General features: G+C 39.1%; 1 protein-coding gene across 4 annotated transcripts in view; it reads left to right on the top strand.

Annotated features, from left to right (window-relative positions):
• Nucleotides 1-27,360, top strand: part of CFAP54 (cilia and flagella associated protein 54) — a 499,063-nt gene that overhangs the window by 21,178 nt on the left and 450,525 nt on the right. For 3 of the 4 annotated variants that reach the window (XM_049884120.1, XM_049884121.1, XM_049884122.1), the window contains exons 5-9: nt 1,856-1,914; nt 10,104-10,247; nt 12,491-12,604; nt 12,728-12,829; nt 26,852-27,050. In XM_049884120.1, the coding sequence (XP_049740077.1) occupies nt 1,856-1,914; nt 10,104-10,247; nt 12,491-12,604; nt 12,728-12,829; nt 26,852-27,050 (618 nt within the window). The remainder of the gene's footprint in view (nt 1-1,855; nt 1,915-10,103; nt 10,248-12,490; nt 12,605-12,727; nt 12,830-26,851; nt 27,051-27,360) is intronic. The other variant, XM_049884123.1, reaches the window with a different exon arrangement.

The following is a 27,360-nucleotide window of genomic DNA, read 5'->3' on the forward strand; positions in this document are numbered from 1 at the left end:
ATGGCGACCCTTTGTGTGACAGAATGAAACACTCACTGCCCAGTCTGCGCCATCCTCACAATCATTACTGTTTGGAGCCCATTGTTGCAGCCACTGTGTCAGTCTGTCTTTTTGAGGGCCAATCTAACTGGGTGTATGAATATTGATAACACCTCAACTAAACTGAACTCAGCTAACTGAAACCCTCAAATAGATTGTTTTTGTGGTGGCCATCTTTGATTAAAAGGAGTCACATGGCCAGGCCATAAGCTCATATTAGGGATTTGGGTCAAAACAAAATAAAACAAGAGAAACTTCCAGAGATATCCTGAGATCGTAAAGATTCAATCAGTGTTCCGATCTATACTATTACTCTCTCAGCCAGGTTTCTGCAGTGGGAATTCATAAGCCATGCCAAGATCCTAAATTATCAAAGAAGGATTCAGTTATATTCAGGACTTACTAGGGCTAGAAAGGTTAAAGGTACAGATTTGAAGTACAGAAGGCCCTTGTCATTCTTGAGAGCAGTCTCCTGAGGCCTTCTTAAATTTCCCAGCTCTCCATTAAAAAACTGACATGTTTATACAGGCTCCTGGCTTACACCTGAGTCACGTGTTTTGCGGAGAGGCATGTTTCCTGTGCATGGCCTTACTTGGTGATTATTATTATTGTTTAACAAAGGAACACAGTTATACTTTTTTTTTTTTTAAGACTGAGAACAGAAGTCCGCAAAACCAAGTTGAAATAAATATGCTGGGCTCCAGCTGTGACTAGTGGAGTGCTTTCTTCCCCAGTGGATCTTTAGCAAAACAAATAACAACATGCCACAGGGACGGTCGTACCAGGAGTGCTTGTCCATGCACATGAAAGGGTCTGTTGCATTTTGTGTGAAGTTTATGGTGCTATCAGTGTGTCCGGTTTTATTCAATGTTTTTTTGTCTCTGAATCCTGTAATTAATGTTATAGTTGCAGGTACATTTTAATCAAGTGAAGCAGGTGCTATTTTCTCCAAAGCTTTCAAAATTTAAACATGAACATAGGATTCATATATGTTGAATTTTGATGGTTGTGGATTTTAGATCAAATGTTTTGTAGGAAATATTTAGATGACTTTCCATTGCAATTACATCCCTTTTAGAGCACCGTCTTTTGAGTGTGTTTATGGCATGGTAATAATGTCCTTTGCATACAGAGAGGTGTACGGTAATGCTGTCCTATCCCTCCCCCAACCCTGACACCAGCCTTGTATCCTCACCTCATTCATTGTCCTGTTGCAAAATCATACTTGCATGATCTGAAATAGGTGTTAGAAATCCTGATTTTTGTTAGAGTGTTTATAAGATGCACCTTCATAATAGGATAACTGTTACATGAGACTGCAGATGAATATAATGTAACCTAGTTTTTTTTTTTTCACTATCATGTGTTATGATTTTTAAATTATGAATTTCCTTGTGCCATGCTGATTAAATACATATTGTAATCTTATTTGGAGATAAATCTTTAGTTTTTCAGTGATAAGGAAACCGTGAGAAACAATAACATTTTATATGAATTAATAAAACCACAGTCTACATAAATTATGCTGCTGAAAATATTCTTTTGTTCAGCACATTTCAAAACTTAAACTGCATGTAAAATGAGACTAAAAGTACCTTATGCCAATCAGCATATTTAAAGTATGGTCATATTTTAAGGTCTTATCTGCAAGTTACAAAAAAAAACTCTTAACGATTATAAATCTTGTCCATTATCAGACTTCCTCATGAGATCACTTGTTTTAGGAGCTAGAGACTTAAACAGTAGAAAGTGGAATACAATATTTCCACCATTTGACTATGAAGCATGTATGTTAACGGTCTTTTTCTCTATCCAGGTACCATTTACATTTACACTATTTGCAGAAAACTGATGATCATAGGCCAGTCTTCAAAGGTATGAAATGTACTGACAAAATATTTTTTCCCTGTATTTCCTGTTTTTCTTAAGGATTTCAGTAACACAGCACATTGAATGTTAATGAAAACAAGAAAATTTAGTGAATTCTATAACAACTTTATTGTTCTTATCTTTGCTTTCATAATGATCATATGCAAAAATGCAGACAGTAAAGTATTAAAGAAAAGAAAGGAAATTTCTAAAATTGATAGGTATTTTCTTGTGTCCCCCTATCTCTCAGATAGCCGTACCTATCAGATCTGATATTGAACATCCAGCTGTTTACTGATGTTTTAAGTACGGTGATCATCCATCCCAGCTTGCCCAGGACAGTCCTGGTTTATGCCTGTTGTCCTGCCATAATTATTAATAGCACCCCCTTTCACTCTTAAATGTGCCCAAGTTTGGATGTGAAATTATACGGCTACCTTATTTATGTCATGCTCAGGAACTTGGATTTCCCTTTGCTTCAAGTGCTTGGGCATTACTTACGGCCCACAGGCTCATTGGGTGAATGAAAACCTAAACTCAGTCGCCACCTGAGTAAAAGAGGCCTTTTTTTTTTTTTTTTCCCAAGTAATAAGATTCTCACTTACCAGTACTCACTGCTCAGTTTTAGCTTGAAGAAGTTGTTGACACTTCTATTGACTTCCCTACAATATTGGTCCCTTTGTTTGTAGGAGACAAATTTATTCCCTGTGTTCATTGTCCAGTCATTGAAATGTAGGCCAAGAAGGGAGAATATACTCCCACTGAGACCGTGCATGAGTTGTTGCTGGCATCTGAAACATTACCTCTTTATTTTTCTTTATTGCATGCAAACCTTACACTGAATATTCTAACACCCAGGACAGATCATTTATGGCCTTTGTTTCCTCAAAACATAGCCAATTACATTAAACGTGACAGTATTTAAAAATGGAAGCAAAGATATTTGCAGGCTCAATGGACAACATCAATTATGTGTTGTTTCTGTTTGTCCCTCAAAATAAAAACCTCTATTACTAACAGTGACTTGAACAAGCTTTGTGCCAGCTTTTTAAGTGTGAATTAAAATGAGGGAGGGACTGTCCCATGTATGATGTAAATTTGGCCTACAGACTATTCTAAAGATTCTACATTCAGTTCCAGAAGATTTCCTAAAAAGAATTTGCATACTCCCTTGCTGTAGCAACAAATACTGTTTCACAGAACCATGGTAGTTTGGTCTGCTACAGCATTTGCCTGCCAAAGCTTAGAAGGGCAGTGATGTCTGTGCCAGCATCTGATTGTTAGTGTTTGTACATGGCTAACGCTGGGAGAATTTTAATTTAATGGCCGAGTCATCCTAAAATAGTTTCTTATTTATATCCTATGTAAGACATCTCCCCCACCACATATAGCTATAATTTTTCTCTGACAAAATTAAGGGTGAAGGAAGATACTTCTCTGGTCCTAGTCTTGTGGGATGGGAGTTGGGGGAGTGAGGAATACGAGAAGTTTGGGGTGGTGGGTAGTTCTAAACTTGGCACTGGCAGATCAGGATGAAATTCTTTGTTCTATACAGTAAGTCTCAGGGAAATTAACAATTTCCACCCAGAAATTCCCAACCCCTAGCTGGTAAGTTGGTTTCTGAGCTGAGGCTATAGATCTAAATGGACTTCATGGGTCTGTTTAATGGAGAGAAGCCCTTTGGTGGTCCGGGCACATCTTGAGTCATTTTGGATCTGAAGGACTCTGATTTTGTAGTTACTTGAGAGCTTGAGTCTGTTCTAGTATAAGGCAGAAGTAGAAGTAGACATGGGATCCTCAGTGATTTCCTTGTGTCACTTCAGAAGTATCTAAACTTCCATACATATAGGATCTAGATATTATAGTTACTATTTGTTATTATTACTGGATCCCTACTATGTGCTAGGTACTGTGCTAAGGGCTTTCCATAAATAATATATTCACTACAGTCTTATCAGTTTAGTACTACCACCACCACCACCACCGTCATCAATATTTATTCAATGCCTACATCCATCACGTGTGCTTCTAAGCATTATCATGTATTATCTCATTTAATTCTCACACCACCACTTTCAGGAAGGTTCTCTTATCCCCGCCCCCCATCTTACAGTTGAGGAAGATGAGGCTCAGAAAAGTTAGTCTGTACATCTAGTTATTCATTGTCCAGCTTTCACATGCGTATGAGGTGATTGACAGTATTATGGTTTGGGTGAGGTGCACCCTAGTCCTCAAAGTGACATCTTTGCCTTTTAACCAGGGCTTTGAACCAGGTTTTTAGGGCTTGAATGCCTGCTGAGAATTTGCATTTCTTCCAAGTTCCCAGACAGTGCTGATTCTGCTGGTTAGGGACCAATTTTGAGAACTAGTAGAGCAGTGGTTCTTAAAATTTACCCTACGTAAGAATTACCTGAGGATCTTGTTAAAATGTAGATTCTGATTTAGTATATCTGGGGTGGAAATGCAAATTCTCAGCAGGGGTTCCAACTGGAATGGACTGGTTTGAAGCCTTGTTTTTAGCACTTTATGGAGACCTTTTGCAGCAAATTTGCCTAATGTAATATGTCATTTGATTTCTTGACTGCTCCTTCCATGGGCATTGATTGTGGATCTAAGTAAATTGAAATACTTGACAACTTCTACATTTTCTCCATTTAGCATGATGTTGGGAACCCTGGTGGTGTAGTGGTTAAGAGCTACGGCTGCTAACCAAAAAGTCAGCAGTTCGAATCTATCAGGTGTCCCTTGGAAACCCTATGGGGCAGTTCTACTCTGTCCTATGGGGTCACTATGAGTTGGAATCGACTTGACAGCATTGGGCTCGGGTTTGGGTTTTTTTAGCATGATGTTTATTGGTCCAGTTGTGAGAAATTTTGTTTTCTTTGTGTTGAGGTGTAATCCACGCTGAAGGCTGCAGTCTTTTTTTTAATTGTGCTTCACGTGAAAGTTTACAAATCAAGTCAGTCTCTCATACAAAAATTTATACACATTTTGCTATATACTCCTAATTGCTCTCTCCCTAATGAGACAGTACACTCATCCCCTCCACTCTCTCTTTTTGTGTCTATTCGGCCAACTCCACCCATCTCCCCTCCAGACAGGAGATGCCAACATAGTCTCTTGTGTCCACTTGATCCAAGAAGCTCACTCTTCACCAGTATCATTTTCTATCCCATTGTCCAGTTGAAGATTGCAATCTTTGATCTTCATCAGTAAGTGCTTCAGGTCCTCTTCACTTTCAGCAAGCAAAGTTGTGTTACTGCATATCACAGGTTGTTAATGAGTCTTCTTCCAATCCTGATGCTGTACTCTTCATAGAGTCCAGTTTCTCAGATTATTTGCTCAGCATACAGATTGAATAAGCATGATGAAAGGATACAACCCTGACACACACCTTTTTTGATTTTAAACCATGCAGTGTCCCCTTGTTCTGTTCCAACGACTGTCTCTTGGTCTATGTACAGCTTCTGCCTGAGCCCAATTTAGTGTTCTGGAATTTCCATTCTTCGCAATGGTATAAACTGATATAAATGATGCTGCAGTGCCATCTTGTGGCTAAGATGATTAATTTGGAGTCTTTTTTTTTTTTTTCCTAATCAGCCCCCTAATGTGGATATGCCTTAGTTTTTCAAAGATATTTTTTTCTATGCAAGGAACAATACTTCTGCAATCCAATCAATTTTTTTTTTGCTATTAGTAGATTAATTCTTTCTAGTTTTCAGGGGCAAGGAAAAATGCTACAAATTAATAGTTGATTTGCATGAATGGCTTTTCATCTTTAAACCTAAGTGATGATTTTCAGAACCTTAAGTGTTTTTTGGCAATCTCTACCCCTCTTGCCCAGGCTGCACTGTGTAGTGTGAAGAGCACTTCACTTGGAGTCCAAAGACCTGAATTCTACCCCCAACTCTATCACCTACTGTCTCTTAGAGTCAGATTAAGTTTCTTTCAAGGTTCCTTCCGGCTCTAAAATCTGTGATTTAGGGTCTTTGATTCCAAACCTAAAACCCAAACCAAGAATGACATTAACAACTGTTACCTGAAGTTATTTGTATTTTGAAATGTGAAATTTTGAATACTAGGAATTCTGCGAGCTTCTGGAAAGAACATGTGAATCTAAAGAAGTATTTATACATAGTTTAATCCCATACTCCCAAACCACAACAATCCAAATGCAACAATCCAAAATACGGGATGTTAGGGAGCTGCAAGCAGATGTGAGAAAAACTCAAGAGTTTTTGTTGGCTGTTAATTCCATATTAGTTAAAAGCATGGCAAGGTTAGCAAACAACAATTACAGGAACAACAACAAAAACAGCAACAAAGCGATCTCAGGTTGACCTAGTAGCACTATAACGTCCAGACCTGGGACTGAGAGTTTCACTGCGGTGTTATGGTCATACATTCTGAACGGACATTGGCAACTTGGAGCAAAGCCGTAGGAGGGAAGTGAAATTCTGTGAGGGATAGAAGTACTTAGGGATATTTATCCTGGAGAGAGCTGGGATGGGGACAGGCTGCATAGTTGTGCTTAGATTCTTAGAAAGCTGTAATTTAGAAGTAAACTTTGGATTGTTTTTGTGCTGTTCCAGAAGGCATAACTAGGACCGACACACTGCAGATATATCAAAGTGGACTTCTTTTCAGGCTAAGGAAGCCCTTTTCCTAGCTAAAATTGTCTTCTGGTATTTCTCAGTTATAGGGTTGATGGGAAGAATATGTCAAAAAAGAATTATCAATAGATTTGCAGGGAAAAGTCATTCAGCTAGGGTAGTACAAAAGGTATGTTTATATATATATATTTTTATAGAAGACCAATAACAATGATGATAATTTTTCCTTTATTATGTTTCAAATTGCAGCTTAGAAATAATAACACTAGTAATAAGCACCATTTATGGAGTGCTTGAGCCCTGGTGGTATAATGGTTAAGCAGCTGACTGCTAACCTGAAGGTCAGCAGTTCAAACCCCGTCTGCAGTCTACCTCTGTAAAGATTTACAGCCTTGGAAACTCCGTGGGGAAGTTCTCCTCTGTCATAGGGAGTTGCTATGAGTTGAAATGGACTCTATGGCAATGAGTTTTTTTTAATTTTTTTGTGGAGTGCTTACAGTGTGCAAATGGCATCCTTGGGACATCATGTACGTTGTCCCACTCTCCATTACAGCAGTGCTGGGATGTGATCAAATACCTATTTTACAGAAGAGAAAACTGAGGTACAGAGAGATTAAAGTCACACAGCTACTGCGTGGTTAAATTGAGACTGAAACCCAGGTCTATTTGATTGCCATCTTGGACTGTTTTTACTAGCATCACAGGCCGCAGGCTATAAGTCTTTTCCATTTTCCCTAACCTGCTATACTAGTGTATTTTATTTTTATTTTTCAAATAATACACTGATTCTAGACCAAAAATAACGATTGTATTATTTGGAGTTATTTTTAGGCCACTGTTGGCCCTGAATAAATATTAATAACATTGAGCAGAGTTCATAGTGTGACTTTGGAGCTAAGAAGAAAAACATTCTAAAATGACTAATTTAAGATTCTGAGTTCTTTAAATTGTTAACTTTTACTTTTTAAATGCTTATTTTTTCTTGACTCACAGTGTTTTTTAAGTAGTCAGCATTTTGTGCTCATCTTCCAAGCTGCACTCAAGGTACTGGCAAAAAACAAGGCTCCAGGAATTGACAGAATGTCAATTGAGATGTTTCAACAAACGGATGCAGTGCTGGAAGTACTCACTTGTTTCTGCCAAGAAATATGGCAGACAGCTACTTGACCAACTGACTGTAAGAGATCCATATTTGTGCTCATTCTAAAGACAGGTGATCCAACAGAATGTGGAAATTATTGAACAATATCGTTAATATCACACACAAGTAAAATTTTGCTGAAGATCATTCAGAAGTGGTTGCGGCAGTACATGGTTAGAGAACTATCAGAAATTCAAGCCGGATTCAGAAAAATATGGGGAAGGGGATATCATTGCTGATGTCAGATGGATTTTGGCCAAAAGCAGAGAATACCAGAAAGAGGTTAAGCTGTGTTTTATTGACTATGTAAATGCATTCAGCCATGTGGATCATAACAAATTATGGATAACATTGCAAAGAATGGAAATTCCAGAACACTTAAATGTGCTCATGAGGAACCTGTGTGTAGACCAAGAGGCAGTTGCTCAAACAGAACAAGTGGATACTGCGTGGTTTAAAGTCAGGAAAGGTGTGTGTTAGGGTTGTATCCTTTCACCATGCTTACTCAGTTTGTATGCTGAGCAGATAATCCAAGAAGCTGGAGTGTAGGAAGCAGAATGTGGCATCAGGATTGGAGGAAAACTCATTAACAACCTGCATTATGCAGAAGACACAACCTTGCTTGCTGGAAGTGAAGAGGACTTGAAGTGCTTATTTACAATGAAGATCAAAGACTCAGCCTTCACTATGGATTATATCTCAACATAAAGAAAACAAAAATCCTCAAAACTGGACCAATAAGCAACATCATGATAAACAGAGAAAATATTGAAGTTGTCAAGGATTTCATTTTACATGGGATCTACAGACAATGCCCATGAAGCTGTGGTCAAGAAATCAAGTGACGCATTGCATTGGGTGACTCTACTGCGAAAGACCTCTTTAAAGTGTTAAAAAAGCAAAGATGTCACTTTAAGAACTAAGGTGCACCTGACCCAAGCCGTGATGTTTTCAGTCGTGTCATATGCACATGAAGCTGGACAATGAATAAGGAAGACCTAAGAAGAATTGACCCCCACGTGTCTGTCAGTTTGTCTTACTGTGGGGGCTTGCGTGTTACTGTGATGCTGGAAGCTATACCAGTAGGGTCACTCATGGCGGACAGGCTTCAGCTGAGCTTCCAGACTGAGACAGACTAGGAAGAAGGACCTGGCAGCTTACTTTTGAAAAGAATTAGCCAGCGCAAACCTTATGAATAGCAGCGGAACATTGTCTGGTATAATGCTGGAAGATGAGCATTGTGCAGTGTTTCATTCTGTCATACATAGGATTGCTATGAGTTGGAACCAAATTGACAACACCTAACAACAACAACGACAACAACAACAAGAACTGATACCTTTTCAATTGGTCTCAACCCACCTGGAGCAAGGGAGAATGAAGAACACCGAAGACACAAGGTAATTGTAAGCCTAAGAGACAGAAAGGACCACATGAACCAGAGACTACATCAGCCTGAGACCAGAAGAACTAGATGGTGCCCGCCCACAACCAATGACTGCCTTGACAGGGAACTCAACAGAGGAACCCTGAGGGAGCAGGAGAGCAGTGGGATGCAGACCCCAAATTCTGGTGAAAAGACTAGACTCAATGGCCAGACTGGGACTGGAGGGACGCCGGAGGCCATGGTCCCCAGACCTTCTGTTAGCCCAGGACAGGAACCATTCCCAAAGCCTTCTCTTCTGACAGGGATTGGACTGGAATAGGGGATGGAAAATGATACTGGTGAAGAATGAGCTTCTTGGATTAAGTGGACGTACGAGACTATGTTGGCATTTCCTGTCTGGAGGGGGATGAGAGGGCAGAGGGGGCCAGAAGCTACCCAAATGGGCACGAGGAAAGAGAGTGGAGGGAAGAACTGTGCTGTCTCATTGGAGGGAGAGCAATTAGGAGTGTATGGCAAGGTGTATGTAAATTTTTGTGTGAAAGCCGGACCTGATTTGTAATTTTCACTTGAAGCACAATAAAAATTAATTAAAAAAAAAAAAAAGAATTGATGCCTTTGAATTATTGTTTGTGAAGAATACTGAATATACCACGGACTGCCAAAATAACAAACAAATCTGTCTTGGAAGAAGTACAGCCAGAATGTTCCTTAGGACTGAAGATGGCTAGACTTTGTCTCACATACTTTGAACATGGCCTTGAAGAAGGACATCTTGCTTGGTAAAGTAGAAGTTCAGCAAAAAAAGGGAAGACCCTCAATGAGATGGACTGACACAGTGGGTGCAACAATGAGCTCAAGCGTAACAATGATTGTGAGGATGGTGCAGGACCAGGAGTATTTTTTCTGTTGTGCATAGGGTTGCTATGAGTAGGAGCTGACTTGATGGTCCCTAACAACAACAACAAATTTGTGCACACGGATTATAATTTGCTTAAATTAAAATTATTATTATTTTAAAATGATAATAAATTCAGTAGTGCTCTTTCCTTCTCAGGCCTTAGAATATCTCCTGTGGGCCAGTATTTGTATGGAGTCCTCGGTACCACTCCTGTCTGTCAGGTACTTGACATGGAGAGCCACTCTCTACACTGCTGTTTGCCAGTGCTACTATGACTGCCAAGTTGGTATTCATGGAGAGGTATGTCACATTTTAATTCTGAGGATTCCACTATTTTAAAATACAACTTAGTGAGCATATCCTCCTTTAGATTTTAAAATACAACTTAGTGAGCATATCCTCCTTTAGATGTCAGACAAGGAAAAAAAAAAAAAAAGGATTGAAATGAAGCAAAGGCAAAAATTCAAGGCTTTATTTGCAGAAATCTTGGCAGCTTTGTTCTGTTGATCTGTTGCTCCATATTCTGCTTTCTCCCTTATTCTCTATTAACTTCCACCTTCCTTGCTTCTTTTCTTTCCTGACTAAGCTTCCTGTTATCTTTCCTTCCTTGTTTTATCCTTATAGGCAAACCCCCTTTCTTCCCTGTTTAGCTTTGTATTCCATACCATCTACTGTCCATTTATCTTGCTTTTCTCTGCTTCCAGCCATGATTTAATATATTCTGTTTCTTATTTTTCATCTTTTTCTGTTATCTTTTAGACTGACTACTTGAAACATAGCTTATTAGTTGGGATTTCTACTGGCCAGTACAGTACCTCTTTTTTTTTTTTTTTTTTTTTATAAATTAAAAGGTTGCCCCCTCTGTAGGGATGCAGCCTATTACTACATGGCCTGGTCAGTGGATGGGGCTTTGAGAAGAATTAGAAATAAGCACCGTGTCCTTCGACCAGGAGAAGCCCTTTTGATGCAGTGGTTAAAGCTCTTGGCTGCTAACTGAAATGTTGGTGGTTTGAACCCATCAGACACTCCATGGAAGAAAGATGTGCCAGTCTGCTTCTGTAAAGATGACAGCCTTGGAAACCCTGCAGGGCAGTTCTACGCTGTCCTGTGGGGTCACTGTGAGTTGGAATCAACTCAAATGGCAATGGGTTTTGGTTTTTGGTCCTTTGGACCAGCACAACCTTATACTAGAGATGCATGGTTTGGTGAATGGAGTGCAGACTGGGTTTCAGCCCTCACACAACCCTTTGGTGGGAAGGACACAGCCTTCACAGCTGTACAAATACTTGTTTGTATCCTGTTTGTGACAATTAATAGATCATTTGGCCTGTTAATTGTTCCTTTATGTTTAGTTTTTCCTGTTCAAATTAATTCTGAAAGGTTGGATAGTAGTGGTCCATAGGCAGGGGAATAGCCTAGCTAAGCCCTTGTGAGATACTTTTCTAGTTCAAGGTACATTTCTAGAGTCTTCTCTCTACATATATTTACATATATGCATATATATGTATGTATGTATGCACGTATGTATAGTTAATTTTAGTGTACTAGTGGTGGCATACTTAGTTCTATAGTCATTAAAATTATCATAGAATAGAATATTTGCATAGTCTTGACCATATATGTTGAAATTATCCTTACTGAAAAATTTAACTCCTCATATATGTTACTATTGTAGTCTAGAAGATCTCCATGAAAAATTATAAATTACAAATGAAAATCCCAAAGGACTGCTAAAATATATGACATGAATTGAACTCTTGTAGTTATTATCACTAGAGAATTATAATATGCAATACTGCCTCCTTCCTTCCCTTCTTTCTTCAGATATTCATTCAATATCTTCTATGTGCCTGGTACTAGAGATACAGAGAAGGAGTTCTGGTGGCACAGTGGTTGAGCACTCAACTACTGCTGAAAGGTTGGCAGTTCAAGCCCACCAGCAACTCTGTGGCAGAAAGATGTGGCAGTCTGCTTCCGTAAAGATTTACTGCCTTGGAAACCCTATGGGGCAGTTCTACTCAGTCCTGTAGGGTTGCTGTGAGTTGGAATCAACTGGACAGCAATGGGCTTGGTTTAATGGGTGGAGATAAACAAATGAATAAGGTCCTTTCAGGACCTCACAGTTTACAGAGCATTATGGACAACTGAATAGTCATAGTACAGTATGTTATGGTAGGGAGGTTAGGATTTGAGATGAGCACTGAGGAGGGTTATTTGTGTGTGTGTGTATGTGTAATGCCAGACAAGTGATAATCTGTATTAAGGTACTGTTTAACCCAGAATTCTTATTTCTGTGCTTTTTTGGATTTCTTAATAAAATTATCATATCTGATGGTTTATTAACTTTAGATACACAGAATGTGATGGTGCTCGCTCATAGGAAATGATAGACTGGATACCTACTATGTTATAAAGAGTCAATATCAGCCTAGAGTTTAATTCATCATTTAAATAAATGTCTGGGAGAAGAAAACATACTGTCTTGATATATTTTGAATCACTGTATTCTTATTATGAATTAAATTTATTTTAATTCCATTTAGACATTTGCTCGGCGTGCTTTAGCTAAAATTGATGAGTTAAGACAACTGGAATTAATGAGTTCCTCGCGGCCACAGGAAGAATCTAGAAGACATTACAGAGAGGCCACAATAAAGGTATAAAAATTTCATAAAATAAAAGAAATTTACAGCACTCTACAATTGATTAAATACTTAATATTAGTAGTTGGAAAGTACACACTATTGTTTCTTCATAAATAATGTTTCTTTCTGAGGCAGATGGCAGTGATGATCTTCAAAAGAGGAGTATTTGAATCTAGAAGAAAAAGCAAATCTATCTTTAGACCAAAGCAAAGAGTTAACCTAAGGGAAGCACAAACTGTAAGTCTAACAATGCCGTCTCTCTGTAAGGCTCTTTCTGCAGTGTATTTGTCTTATACCTCTGCATCTTTTAAATCTTATCACTAAGTATTAAATCCTGCCCCTGGTGCTGTGTACCAATGGACAAATACAGAGGAGACTGTTTTCCCCAATTTGGATGTGGCCTCACTTCTTCCCTTTCTCGAAGCTTTTGTGCCTTAGCACAATCCCAGTTTTGTAACTTTAAAAGGGCCGAGGACTGAAGAAGAGCCTGGGCAAGGTACAAATGTACACACTCTTGCAAATAAACAGGCCTCTGAGTAGTTTTTTTTGTTTTTTTCTGAGTAGTTCTGCGTAGTCCTTTGTCTATGTTGAGTGTTAACTTAGAAGGCTTTGAGGTTGAAAAGAAGGTGGAGGCACCTTTTCTCATCAAGCTTTTCAGGCTTCACCTTTGAGAGTGTTGAGGAACTAGGTTAGGCTGTAGCAGCGAGCAACCCCCACATCTTGGTGGCTTACAACGATTCATTTTCCACTTGAGTTGGATGTCCTTGTAGTTATCAGGGAGACTCTGCTGTGATAGTGGCTCAGTGTTGCCTGAGAAGCAGCCCTCATTTAGAAAATTGCTGGTTGTTCTGTCAGAAGAAAAAAAAGAGAGCCCTGGAGGATCTCGTAGGGGCAATAATACTCAGTATGGAAGGGGCTTAAGTCTCTTCTAACCTGTCAAAACTGGTCACATGGCCCCTCCCAAACACAAGGGGCACTATTTTGCAGGCAGCACCAAGGACTCCCACAGGGAGGGAATGGGAAATAGTTTTACCTTGTGGAGTCCCCTGTGCCCTTTCTCTCTCCTGCCTTTTTCTGCCACTGCCTTCTCCTTTGCCTTTCTGAGTCTCAGTATCACTTCAGGCCTAGTTCCATATTTCTTTGAAACTTTCCTGGTTGTTCTCAATGGCCATAAACTCTCTTCTGTGAGCTTCTATGTTAGCACTGAAAATGAAAGTGAGGGAGAAGCCAAGCAGTTTCTGACAAAAGAGTTATAGAGTCTCAGGACCTGGAAGGGATTTAAAAATCATCGGTCGTTTTCTATTATAGGTGGAGGGAAAATAGCTCAGAGTATTTAAATCATTGGCTCAAGATACAAAGCCAGCTGCTAGCAGAACTGGAACCAGAACCCAAATGCTAGACACCTACATTCAATGCTTTCCCACTACACCGATGACTGCTGTTCTCTTTCCTCGTATTTTCTTATACCATTTAGGAGTAATTTTTTTCTTTTAAATAAATTATAATATTTAAGTAAAAATATTATTTGAGCACAGTATCTTTCTATTGCTACTTAGTGTGACCATGATGTATCTACCGGTAAGCCCAGAAATCCATTTTATATATCCTTTTAAAATCATATTTGTTATGTAGCAACAGTATACAATTGGTAGCGGTGGTCACTTGCCATATTGTAGGCAATTCCTTGGATGAGCTGTTGAACTTGGTGTTGTTAGTAATGCTGTAGCCTTTGTAAGAGACCCGTTGAACCTGTTGCCGTCGAGTTAATTTCAACTCACAGCGATCCTAGAGGAGGGAGTAGAACTGCCCCATTGGGTTTCCAAGGAGTGGCTGGGGGATTCAAACTGCAAACCTTTTGGTTAGCAGCCGAGCTCTTTAACCACAATACCACCAGGGCTCCCTTTGTAAGACGGGAGGGGACAATATTTTTCTCACGAAGGAGGGGACAAATTTTCTCACTAGCATTTTTATTTCCTCTGATCAAACAAAATTCAAGTATCCAAAGCTGCAAGACTGAATAGCCGCTGTGTTAAAAGGAGTCAGTATCAGCCTAGAGTTTAATTCATAGGTTAACTCAGATATCTAGGAGAATAACCAGTGGTTAAGAGTTTGGCTGCTAACCAAAAGGTTGGCAGTTTGAATCCACCAGCCGCTCCTTGGAAACCCTATAGGGCAGTTCTACTCTGTCCCACAGGGTCACAGTGAGTGGGAATCAACTTGTCAGCAATGGGTTTGGTTTTGGTTTGTCTCGACACATTTTATTAGGCTTTGACTTATAGTCAAATTATTATATTATTAGGATGTGACTCATCCTGTTATCAAAATTATATTTTCAAGAAAAATGTTTAAATTTCAGATAGCATTATATTAAAAACTCATTTATTTCTGGTTTCCTTTAAGATAATTATTACGTGAAAATTTCTTTTTTAGAAAAAAATATTTTAATTGTTAAGTGGGTATTTCTAATAGTGAAAATACTCTTTTTATAATGCCATACTATATTACCTTGATATATTTTACAGAATGTCCTGTTTTATATATACAAAATGATAATTTTATTATGTTTCTACAAAAGAAAGTTATGTTCAACATGCATTAAATCTATTTTCTAAAATATTTTTGAGTTTGTGAATCAGTTGTTAATTCACAGTAAATCATTTTGACTTTCAAAGGATTCTTTTAAGGACTACTAGTTCAGATGTCTAATGACAGACCATTTAATGATACATTCAATAAATGTTTAAATACCTGTTATATGAACAAGAGAGATAGAGATTATAGCTGTATTCTAGCAGAGAAATTACATAATAAATAGGTAAATTATTACAGCTTGTGATAATTTTAAGAAGGAAATAATGATGGTGAAGGGATTAAATGCGTTACATGTAAAGCTCTTAGAATATTCCTGGTACTAGGCCCTCAGTAAATACTATTTATTATTTTTTATTTATTCTTCATGCATTCATTTATTCATTCGACAGCCATGTATTGAATGCCTACTGTGATTCCAAGTATGATGATGGAATATAGAAAAGACTAAGTATCAGTTCTGTCTTTTTGAACAGCCTTGGAATAATGGATGGGATTTGGCTAGATGGAGTAAAGGAGAAGCACTAAGTTAAGGGCTAGAGCATGATCATAGCATGGAAGCAGGAATAAGCAGTTTTTGGGTGGACTGTGAGAAACTGAGCTTGACTAGCATAACAACAAACAACATAGGTGTGTTATATTGGAGAATTAACATTATGCATCTCATGGAGTAGGTGTCATATGGAGACCGCAGTATTTAGAGGTGAAAGAGATTGTATAAGTCATCTTATTCAGCCTTTCAAGCATCCTGACATTTTTAAAGGCTGTGTAGTATCCTATGGCGCCCTGGTGGTGCAATAGTTAAGAGCTTTGGCTGCTAAGCAAAAGGTCAACAGCTCAAACCCACCAGCCACTCCTTGGAAACCCTGTGGGACAGCTCTACTGTATCCTGTAGGGTCGCTGTGAGTTGGAGTCGACTCAACAGCAACGGGTTTATAATATCCTGTGCAGTATTTGTGCCATATGTATTTAACATTTCTATTACTGGAGCCCTGGTGGCACAGTGGTTAGGAGCTACAGTTGCTAACCAAAAGATCAGCAGTTCAAATCCATGAGCCACTCCTTGGATACCCTATGGGGTAGTTCTACTCTGTCCTATAGGGTCTATTGAGTCAGAATCAACTCTATGGCAATGGTTTTTTGTTTGTTATTATTATTATTATTTTAGTTGTTTCCAATTATTTTGCTATTATAAATATTGACTTAACATCTTCAGGCATGCTATTATTTTATTTTCTGTGGATAAAATTCAAGGTGTGGATTACTAAATCAAAGGGTACACTTTTATTTCTTTTGATACATATTGCTAACTTGATTTCCACAATAGGTATTTCTGTTTCAAGCTGACAGCCAGCATGTATCAATGTCACTATAAACTATTATCATTTTGATATTATTATTTCTTGAAAAAAAATTTTTTTTTATTAACTTTTATTAAGCTTCAAGTGAACGTTTACAAATCCAATCAGTCTGTCACATATAAGTTTACATACATCTCACTCCCTACTCCCACTTGCTCTCCCCCTCTTGAGTCAGCCCTTTCAGTCTCTCCTTTCTTGACAATTTTGCCGGCTTCCCTCTCTCTCTATCCTCCCATCCCCCCTCCAGACAAGAGTTGCCAACACAATCTCAAGTGTCCACCTGATATAATTAGCTCACTCTTCATCAGCATCTCTCTCCCACCCGCTGACCAGTCCGTTTCATTTCTGATGAGTTGCCTTCGGGGATGGTTCCCGTCCCGTGTCAACAGAAGGTCTGGTGAGCATGGCTGCCGGAATTCCTCCAGTCTCAGTCAGACCATTAAGTTTGGTCTTTTTATGAGAATTTGGGGTCTGTATCCCACTGATCTCCTGCTCCCTTAGGGGTCCTCTGCTGTGCTCCCTGTCAGGGCAGTCATCGATTGTGGCCAGGCACCAACTAGTTCTTCTGGTCTCAGGATGATGTAGGTCTCTGGTTCATGTGGCCCTTTCTGTCTCTTGGGCTCTTAGTTGTCGTGTGGCCTTGGTGTTCTTCATTTTCCTTTGCTCCAGGTGGGTTGAGACCAATTGCTGCATCTTAGATGGCCGCTTGTTAGCATTTAAGACCCCAGACGCCACATTTCAAAGTGGGATGCAGAATGATTTCATAATAGAATTATTTTGCCAATTGACTTAGAAGTCCCCGCAAACCATGTTCCCCAGACCCCCGCGCTTGCTCCGCTGACCTTTGAAGCATTCATTTTATCCCGGAAACTGCTTTTGGTCCAGTCCAGTTGAGCTGACCTTCCATGTATTGAGTGTTGTCTTTCCCTTCACCTAAAGCAGTTCTTATCTACTGAGTAATCAAGAAAAAACCCTCTCCCACCCTCCCTCCCTCCCCGCCTCGTAACCACAAAAGTATGTGTTCTTCTCAGGTTTACTGTTTCTCAAGATCTTATAATAGTGGTCTTATACAATATTTGTCCTTTTGCCTCTGACTAATTTCGCTCAGCATAATGCCTTCCAGGTTCCTCCATGTTATGAAATGTTTCAGAGATTCGTCACTGTTCTTTATCAATGCGTAGTATTCCATTGTGTGAATATACCACAATTTATTTACCCATTCATCCGTTGATGGACACCTTGGTTGCTTCCAACTTTTTGCTATTGTAAACAGAGCTGCAATAAACATGGGTGTGCATATATCTGTTTGTATGAAGGCTCTTGTATCTCTAGGTTTTATTCCGAGGAGTGGGATTTCTGGGTTGTATGGTAGTTCTATTTCTAACTGTTTACGATAACGCCAGATAGATTTCCAAAGTGGTTGTACCATTTTACAATCCCACCAGCAGTGTATGAGAGTTCCAATCTTTCTGCAGCCTCTCCAACATTTATTATTTTGTGTTTTTTGGATTAATGCCAGCCTTGCTGGTGTGAGATGGAATCTCATCGTAGTTTTAATTTGCATTTCTCTAATGGCTAATGATCGAGGGCATTTTCTCATGTATCTGTTGGCTGCCTGAATATCTTCTTTAGTGAAATGTGTGTTCATATCCTTTGCCCCGTTTCATTTTTTTTGCAAATGAATATCCAGTTATGCCAGCACCATTTGTTAAAAAGGCTTTCTTTTCCCCAATTAATTGACACTGGTCCTTTGTCAAATATCAGCTGCTCATACGTGGATGGATCTATGTCTGGGTTCTCAATTCTGTTCCATTGGTCTATGTGCCTGTTGTACCAGTACCAGGCTGTTTTGACTACTGTGGCTGTATAATAGGTTCTGAAATCAGGTAAAGTGAGGCCTCCCAGTTTCTTCTTCTTTTTCAGTAGTGCTTTGCTTATCCGGGCCTTCTTTCCCTTCCATATGAAATTGGTGATTTGTTTCTCTATCCCCTTAAAATATGACATTGGAATTTGGATCGGAAGTGCGTTAAATGTATAGATGGCTTTTGGTAGAATAGACATTTTTAGTATGTTAAGTCTTCCTATCCATGAGCAAGGTATGTTTTTCCACTTAAGTAGGTCCTTTTGAATGTCTTGTAGTAGAGCTTTGTAGTTTTCTTTGTATAGGTCTTTTACATCCTTGGTAAGATTTATTCCTAAGTATCTTATCTTCTTGGGGGCTACTGTGAATGGTATTGATTTGGTTATTTCCTCTTCGGTGTTCTTTTTGTTGATGTAGAGGAATCCAAGTGATTTTTGTAAGTTTTTTTATAACCTGAGACTCTGCCAAACTCTTCTATTAGTTTCAGTAGTTTTCTGGAGGATTCCTTAGGGTTTTCTGTGTATATAATCATGTCATCTGCAAATAGTGATAACTTTACTTCCTCCTTGCCAATCCGGATACCTTTTATTTCTTTTTCTAGCCTAATTGCCCTGGCTAGGACTTCAAGCACGATGTTGAATAACAGCGGTGATAAAGGGCATCCTTGTCTGGTTCCCGTTCTCAAGGGAAATGCTTTCAGGTTCTCTCCATTTAGAGTGATATTGGCTGTTGGCTTTGCATAAATGCCCTTTATTATGTTGAGGAATTTTCCTTCAATTCCTATTTTGGTAAGAGTTTTTATCATAAATGGGTGTTGGACTTTGTCAAATGCCTTTTCTGCATCAATTGATAAGATCATGTGGTTTTTGTCTTTTGTTTTATTTATGTGATGGATTACATTAATGGTTTTTCTGATATTAAACCAGCCTTGCATACCTGGTATAAATCCCACTTGATCATGGTGAATTATTTTTTTGATGTGTTGTTGGATTCTATTGGCTAGAATTTTGTTGAGGATTTTTGCATCTATGTTCATGAGGGATATAGGTCTATAATTTTCTTTTTTTGTAATGTCTTTACCTGGTTTTGGTATCAGGGAGATGGTAGCTTCATAGAATGAGTTGGGTAGTATTCCGTCATTTTCTATGCTTTGGAATACCTTCAGAAGTAGTGGTGTTAACTCTTCTCTGAAAGTTTGGTAGAACTCTGCAGTGAAGCCGTCCGGGCCAGGGCGTTTTTTTGTTGGGAGTTTTTTGATTACCGTTTCAATCTCTTTTTTTGTTATGGGTCTATTTAGTTGTTCTACTTCTGAATGTGTTAGTTTAGGTAGGTAGTGTTTTTCCAGGAATTCATCCATTTCTTCTAGATTTTCAGATTTGTTAGAGTACAATTTTACGTAGTAATCTGAAATGATTCTTTTAATTTCATTTGGTTCTGTTGTGATGTAGTCTTTCTCGTTTCTTATTCGGGTTATTTGTTTCCTTTCCTGTATTTCTTTAGTCAGTCTAGCCAATGGTTTATCAATTTTGTTAATTTTTTCAAAGAACCAGCTTTTGGCTTTGTTAATTCTTTCGATTGTTTTTCTGTTCTCTAATTCATTTAGTTCAGCTCTAATTTTTATTATTTGTTTTCTTCTGGTGCCTGATGGATTCTTTTGTTGCTCACTTTCTATTTGTTCAAGTTGTAGGGACAGTTCTCTGATTTTGGCTCTTTCTTCTTTTTGTATGTGTGCATTTATCGATATAAATTGGCCTCTGAGCACTGCTTTTGCTGTGTTCCAGAGGTTTTGATAGGAAGTATTTTCATTCTCGTTGCATTCTATGAATTTCCTTATTCCCTCCTTAATGTCTTCTATAACCCAGTCTTTTTTCAGGAGGGTATTGTTGATTTCCAAGTATTTGATTTCTTTTCCCTAGTTTTTCTGTTATTGATCTCTAGTTTGATTGCCTTGTGGTCTGAGAAGATGCTTTGTAATATTTCGATGTTTTGGACTCTGCAAAGGTTTGTTTTATGACCTCATATGTGGTCTATTCTAGAGAATGTTCCATGTGCGCTAGAAAAAAAAGTATATTTTGCAGCAGTTGGGTGGAGAGTTCTGTATAAGTCAATGAGGTCAAGTTGGTTGATTGTTGTAATTGGATCTTCCGTGTCTCTATTGAGCTTTTTACTGGATGTCCTGTCCTTCTCCGAAAGTGGTGTGTTGATGTCTCCTACTATAATTGTGGAGGTATCTATCTCACTTTTCAGTTCTGTTAAAATTTGATTTATGTATCTTGCAGCCCTGTCATTGGGTGCATAAATATTTAATATGGTTATGTCTTCCTGATCAATTGTCCCTTTTATCATTATATAGAGTCCTTCTTTATCCTTTGTGGTGGATTTAAGTCTAAAGTCTATTTTGTCAGAAATTAATATTGCTACTCCTCTTCTTTTTTGCTTATTGTTTGCTTGATATATTTTTTTCCATCCTTTGAGTTTTAGTTTGTTTGTGTCTCCAAGTCTAAGGTGTGTCTCTTGTAGGCAGCATATAGGTGGATCGTGTTTCTTTATCCAGTCTGTGACTCTCTGTCTCTTTATTGGTGCATTTAGTCCATTTACATTCAGCGTAATTATAGATAAATAAGTTTTTAGTGCTGTCATTTTGATGCCTTTTTATGTGTGTTGTTGACAATTTCATTTTTCCACATACTTTTTTGTGCTGACACGTTTTTCTTAGTAAATTGTGAGATCCTCATTTTCATAGTGTTTGACTTTATGTTAGTTGAGTCGTTACGTTTTTCTTGGCTATTATCTTGAGTTATAGAGTTGTTATACCTTTTTGTGGTTACCTTATTATTTACCCCTATTTTTCTAAGTTAAAACCTAGCTTGTATTGTTCTATATCGCCGTGTATCACTCTCCATAAGGCAGTTCAATGCCTCCTGTATTTAGTCCCTCTTTTTGATTATTGTGATCTTTTACCTATTGACTTCCATGATTCCCTGTTACGTGTATTTTTTTTTTAATTAATCTTAATTTGTTTGTTTCTGTGATTTCCCTATTTGAGTTGATATCAGAGCGTTCTGTTTTGTGACCTTGTGTTGTGCTGATATCTGATATTATTGGTTCTCTGACCAAACAATATCCTTTAGTATTTCTTGTAGCTTTGGTTTGGTTTTTGCAAATTCTGTACACTTGTGTTTATCTGTAAATATCTTAATTTCGCCTTCATATTTCAGAGAAAGTTTTGCTGGATATGTGATCCTTGGCTGGCAGTTTTTCTCCTTCAGTATTCTGTATATGTCGTCCCATTCCCTTCTTGCCTGCATGGTTCCTGCTGAGTAGTCGGAACTTATTCTTATTGATTCTCCCTTGAAGGAAACCTTTCTTTTCTCCCTGGCTGCTTTTAAAATTTTCTGTTTATCTTTGCTTTTGGCGAGTTTGATGATAATATGTCTTGGTGTTTTTCTTTTTGGATCAATCTTAAATGGGGTTCGATGAGCATCTTGGATAGATATCCTTTCGTCTTTCATGATGTCAGGGAAGTTTTCTGTCAGGAGTTCTTCAACTATTTTCTCTGTATTTTCTGTCCCCCTCCGTGTTCTGGGACTCCAATCACCCGCAGGTTATCCTTCTTGATAGAGTCCCACATGATTCTTAGGGTTTCTTCATTTTTTTAAATTCTTTTATCTGATTTTTTTTCAGCTATGTTGGTGTTGATTCCCTGGTCCTCCAGATGTCCCAGTTTGCATTCTAATTGCTCGAGTCTGCTCCTCTGACTTCCTATTGCGTTGTCTAATTCTGTAATTTTATTGTTAATCTTTTGGATTTCTACATGCTGTCTCTCTATGGATTCTTGCAACTTATTAATTTTTCCACTATGTTCTTGAATAATCTTTTTGAGTTCTTCAACAGTTTTATCAGTGTGTTCCTTGGCTTTTTCTGCAGTTTGCCTTATTTCATTTGTGATCTCTTGAAGCGTTCTGTAAATTAGTTTTTTATAATCCGTATCTGATAATTCCAGGATTGTATCTTCATTTGGGAAAGATTTTGATTCTTTTGTTTGGGGGCTTGTAGAAGCTGTCATGGTCTGCTTCTTTAAGTGGTTTGATATGGATTGTTGTCTCCGCGCCATCACTGGGAAACTAGTTTTTCCAGAAAATCCGCTAAAAAAAAAGCAGTCAGATCCCTGTCAGAGTTCTCCCTCTGGCTCAGGCTATTCGGATGTTAATGGAGCTGCCTGGGAAGGGTGGGGGAGGGATCAGAGAGCTAGGAGTGTAGCACCTCAGAATATAGCCAGAGTTGCTTGTCTTGCTTGGAATGACTATTATATCTGAGATTCCCGCGGGGCGCGTCGCCTATGTGTGCTGGCTGTGTGGAGATTGCCCCCGGGGGGTCTGGCCCGCTGGAGTCAAGGTCAGATCCTCCACTTCCAGCCCCATGCCCAGCGTCAAGGCTCCCCTACTGGGACGGTGCACTCTCGACTCCAAAATCAGTCGCTGCCTCCCGGGGACTTCTCGTCCCTCCAGCCGCGTTGCCTTCCCGCCCCCGCGAACCGGTTGGGCTGCCTCCCGGGGTTAGTTCAGGTGGGTGGAGCAGCTCCCCGTGCTTGTGCCGTGACCGAGTGTCCCGGCTGGGATGCTGTGCTCCCCGCTCCAATACCAGTCACTGCCTCCCGGGGACTTCTCCTACCGGCTGTGTCCCACGCCGCCCGCGCTACCCAACTGGGCCCCCTCCCGGGGTTAGTTCAGGGGGGTGGAGCAGCTCTCCGTGTTTATGCCGTACCTGCATCCAGTCCACATCCCAGCGGGATGGTTCCCTGGCTGGGACGCTGCTCTCCCGGTTCCAAGACCAGTCACTGCCTCCCGGGGACTTCTCCTACCGGCTGCGTCCCACGCCTCCCGCGGAACCGGCTGGTTCCCCTCCCGGGGTTAGTTCAGGGGGTGGAGCAGCTCTCTGTGCTTGTGCCGTACCTGACTGGTACGCTGGCTCCAGGCTCTGAAAACAATCGCTGCTTCCCCGTATTAGTTCATTCTCTGTCTCTAAATCTGTGTTTGTTGTTCAGGGTTCGTAGATTGTTATGTACGTGATCGATTCACTTGTTTTTCCGTGTCTTTGTTGTAAGAGGGATCCGAGGTAGCGTCTGCCTAGTCCGCCATCTTGGCCGAAAATTTTTTTGATAATTCAGCTTTCATATACTGGCTTTTTTTTAACTTCCTTTCTTTGATCCAACTTTCCCTTTTATTTGTGCTTACCCTTTTTGTTTCCTTTCTTGTGAATTATCTTTCAGTCTTTGACCATTTATCTACTAGAGATTTTAATTTTTAAAATATATTTGAATAAGCACATTATTTTATAGATATTAATATTTTACTTCTCATACTTTACATTGTTTTTCTTATTATTTTTCTTTAATGCTTATTTCACAGATCTTTTAAATATTTATATTTTAAAATCTAATCATTATTATTCATCCACAGCTCTGACAAATTTTCTATTCCACTTTCTGGTAGTTTTTCTATGACTTTTTAAAAAATAATTTCACTCTTTAATCTATCTTTTGTCATTTCATTTTGAACATTTCCAATTATTAGAAAGTTTATTATGCTATTCAAATATATATTTTTAAAACTTTGTTTTAACCTAGAGTAAAAATCTTAAAAGAACTCCTTAACTGTGTTCGTAAGGAAAGAGGGGGCAGGCATGAAGTTCCAGTTTTACGAGGTTTTTAACATATCAGTTAACCTGTAGATTGAAAAGGCTTAGAAACTACTAAGTAGGGAAGCTAGTGTTTGGGGAAAAATAGTCCAAAACAGCTTCACCCCTGCTTTTGCTTCTCTGTCTTTCTCATTTGACCAAAGAAGAGAAAAGGAGCAAGGGAATCATGAGAATAATGTGGGCATCTTCTAGCCGGACGTGAGTTCTAGAAAATAGAGCCATCTCTCTTAGTTATTGCCAATCTAAATACAGATAAGAGATCATTTGTGGTTGTGTCAGAGAGAATTAAGGATGGAGGCAAGTCATCTACAGGAGGTGAAATCACTCTGGGCCAGTACAAAACAGAGTGGCTGGGAACTCACGTAGGGTTCTTAACTGCCTGATGTAGCTGAGGATTATTAGTATACAGCTGGTCACCTCTTCTTCAGAATTAACTACTGAAAGCCTACTTATACTACAGATTTTGATGAGCTTGTTACCAGGTGGAAACCCCAGGTTCTTGCTCAGCATGGCTCATATAAGCCGATAAACGGGAACCTGAGGTGGGAGAACAGGAAAAACACCTTTATTTCATTGTGCAAGGAAAAGGAGTCAGCTGGAGCTGCTGCCGCCAAGACTACTTCCCAACGTGAGGAGAAAAGTTACTTTTCAGGGGTTTACGATTAGGGAGTTCATACAAGTTATGTCAGCAACATTCTTAATCATACTACACAGGTGCAATGGGGTGTACATACAACTTCCAAGCAGAAGCAGGATTTAAATGCAAAGCAGGAGGGGGGTGAGGAGGAAGCCCAGCAAAGGAAACAGGATTTTTAATGCAACACTGTGGGGGAGGAATCCAAGCAAAGAAAACAGGATTTTAAAATTTTTATTTATTTAAATTTTTTTTATTATTATTGTACTTTAGATGAAGGTTTAAAGAACAGACTCATTTCTCATTAAACAGTTAGTACACATATTGTGTTATGACATTGGTAAACAACCCCACAACATGTCAACACTCTCCCTTCTTGACATTGGGTTCCCTATTACCAGCTTTCCTGTTCCCTCTTGCCTTCTAGTCCTTGCCCCTGGCCTGGCGTGCCCCTTTAGTGTTGTTTTGTTAACGGGCCTGTCTAATGTTTGGCTGAAGGGTGAACTTCGGAAGTGACTTAATTATTGAGCTAAAAGGGTGTCCAGGGGCCATATTCTCGGGTTTCTGTAGTCCCTGTCAGGCCAGTAAGTCTGATCTTTTTTTGTGAGTTAGAATGTTGTTCTACATTTTTCTCCAGCTCTGTCAGGGGCCATCTCTTGTGATCTCTGTCAGAACAGTCAGTGGTGGTAGCCGTGCACCATCTATCTGTTCTGGACTCAGTCTGGTGGAGGCCATGGTAGATGTGTTCCATTAGTTCTTTGGACTAATCTTTCCCTTGTATGTTTAGTTTTCTTCATTCTTACTTGCTCCCGAAGGGGTGAGGCTATCTTAGATGGCCACTCACAGGCTTTTAAGACCCCAGAAGCTGCTTGCCAAAGTAGAATGTAGAACATTTTCTTTATAAACTGTTATGCCAATTGAGCTAGATGTTCCCCAAGACCATGGTCCCCACAGCCCTTAGCTCAGCAATTCGGTCCCTCAGGGAGTTGGGATGTGTCTGTGGAGCTTCCATGACCTTGCCTTGTACAAGTCATGCAGGCTTCCCTAGTATTGTGTACTATTTTTACCCTTCACCAAAGTTACCACCTATCTATTGTCTGTTTAGTGTGTTTCCATTCCCTCCCTAGTAATCATCAAAAATTGTTCCTTTTTGTGTGTTAACCTTTTCGTGAATTTTTACAGTAGTGCTCGCATGCAATATTTGTCCTTTTCTGATTGCCTTATAGGGTTGCTATGAGTTGGAATCAACTCGACGGCACTGGGTTTGGTTTGGTTTTGGTTTTATTTCACTCAGTGTAATGCCCTCCAGGTTTACCCATGTTTTGAGATGCTTCACAGATTCATCATTGTTCTTTATTGTTGCATAATATTCCATTGTGTGTATGTACCATAGTTTGTTTATCCATTCTTCTGTTGATGGGCATTTGGGTTGTTTCCAAAAAGAGGATTTTTAATATAATACTGTCTGGGCTCTGTCTCAAGCTTATTCAAATATATTTTAATAATGAGCCCTGGTGGCCCAGCGGTTAAGGGGTTGGATGCTAACTAACAGGTTGTCAGTTCAGATCTACCAGCCACTCCTTGGAAACCCTATGGGGCAGTTCTACTCTGTCCTATAGGGTTGTCATGAGTGGAAATTGACTCAGTAGCAACAGGTTTTTTTTTTTTTAATTAGTGTTTCAAATTTGAGTTTGAGGACCTTCTACATTAGATTCTTCCTCAGTATTTATTAAAAATACCCACCCAGACCCACTGAATCTCTGGAGATTTGATATGGGCATGTAAGAATCACCCGGTGGGATTCTTACGCAACTGAAGTTTGACCATCAGTTCCTTCAGGCTGTAAGTAAGGTACCATCAGGCATGTGGACACTGATGCTGGCCTAATACAAAGACAGTAATAATAAGCTACCATTTTATGCTGCCTTACATACACAAACATATAAGAAAAAGCAAAGTCTTCCATGTAATGACGGTGTGACATAAATTTTAAAGGGAGTCTGGAGAGACACTTCAAAAAATGAAAACCAAAAAAACAGTGTGTCTTTTTTTCTTTACCTTATAATATCCTAACCATAGAACTTTAAAAAAATTGACTTCTTTTTTCTCAATTCCAGTCACCATGGCCACGTACTCTTACGGAAAGGTTGTTGGATGAGATGTTCGATAGCACTGCATCCCGGTTTCTGGCCGTTTTGGAAGCTCTTTCTGATTCAAATAGACGGATACTGCAAACGGGTCCTGTTGTTACAGATGAAATAGAGCTTCGTGATGTTGCCTCAGAACTGTTTATAGCAGGAAGAGAACTTTTAATAGGTAAATAAGGTGTTAAGATAATATTTTTTGGTAGAACATGCACAACAAAAATTGTAGCATGGTAGTTTACACACAAGAAACTGATATCTTATTCAATTTATATTGACCTGGAATTAAGCCAACCTGCTAAACTCAACTGATAATTCAAATAATTATTCAGTATATATTTTTGAATTTATTTTATGTATACAGTCATCTGTGAATAATGATAATTCTATTTCTTTCCAGTGCTTAGTCTTTCTGTGTCTTTTTTCTTGTATCTCTTGCCTTATTGCACTGGCTAGGACCACTAATAAAATGTGGAATGGAA

Source organism: Elephas maximus, chromosome 4, assembly GCF_024166365.1.
Source record: "Elephas maximus indicus isolate mEleMax1 chromosome 4, mEleMax1 primary haplotype, whole genome shotgun sequence".
NCBI lineage: Eukaryota > Metazoa > Chordata > Mammalia > Proboscidea > Elephantidae > Elephas > Elephas maximus.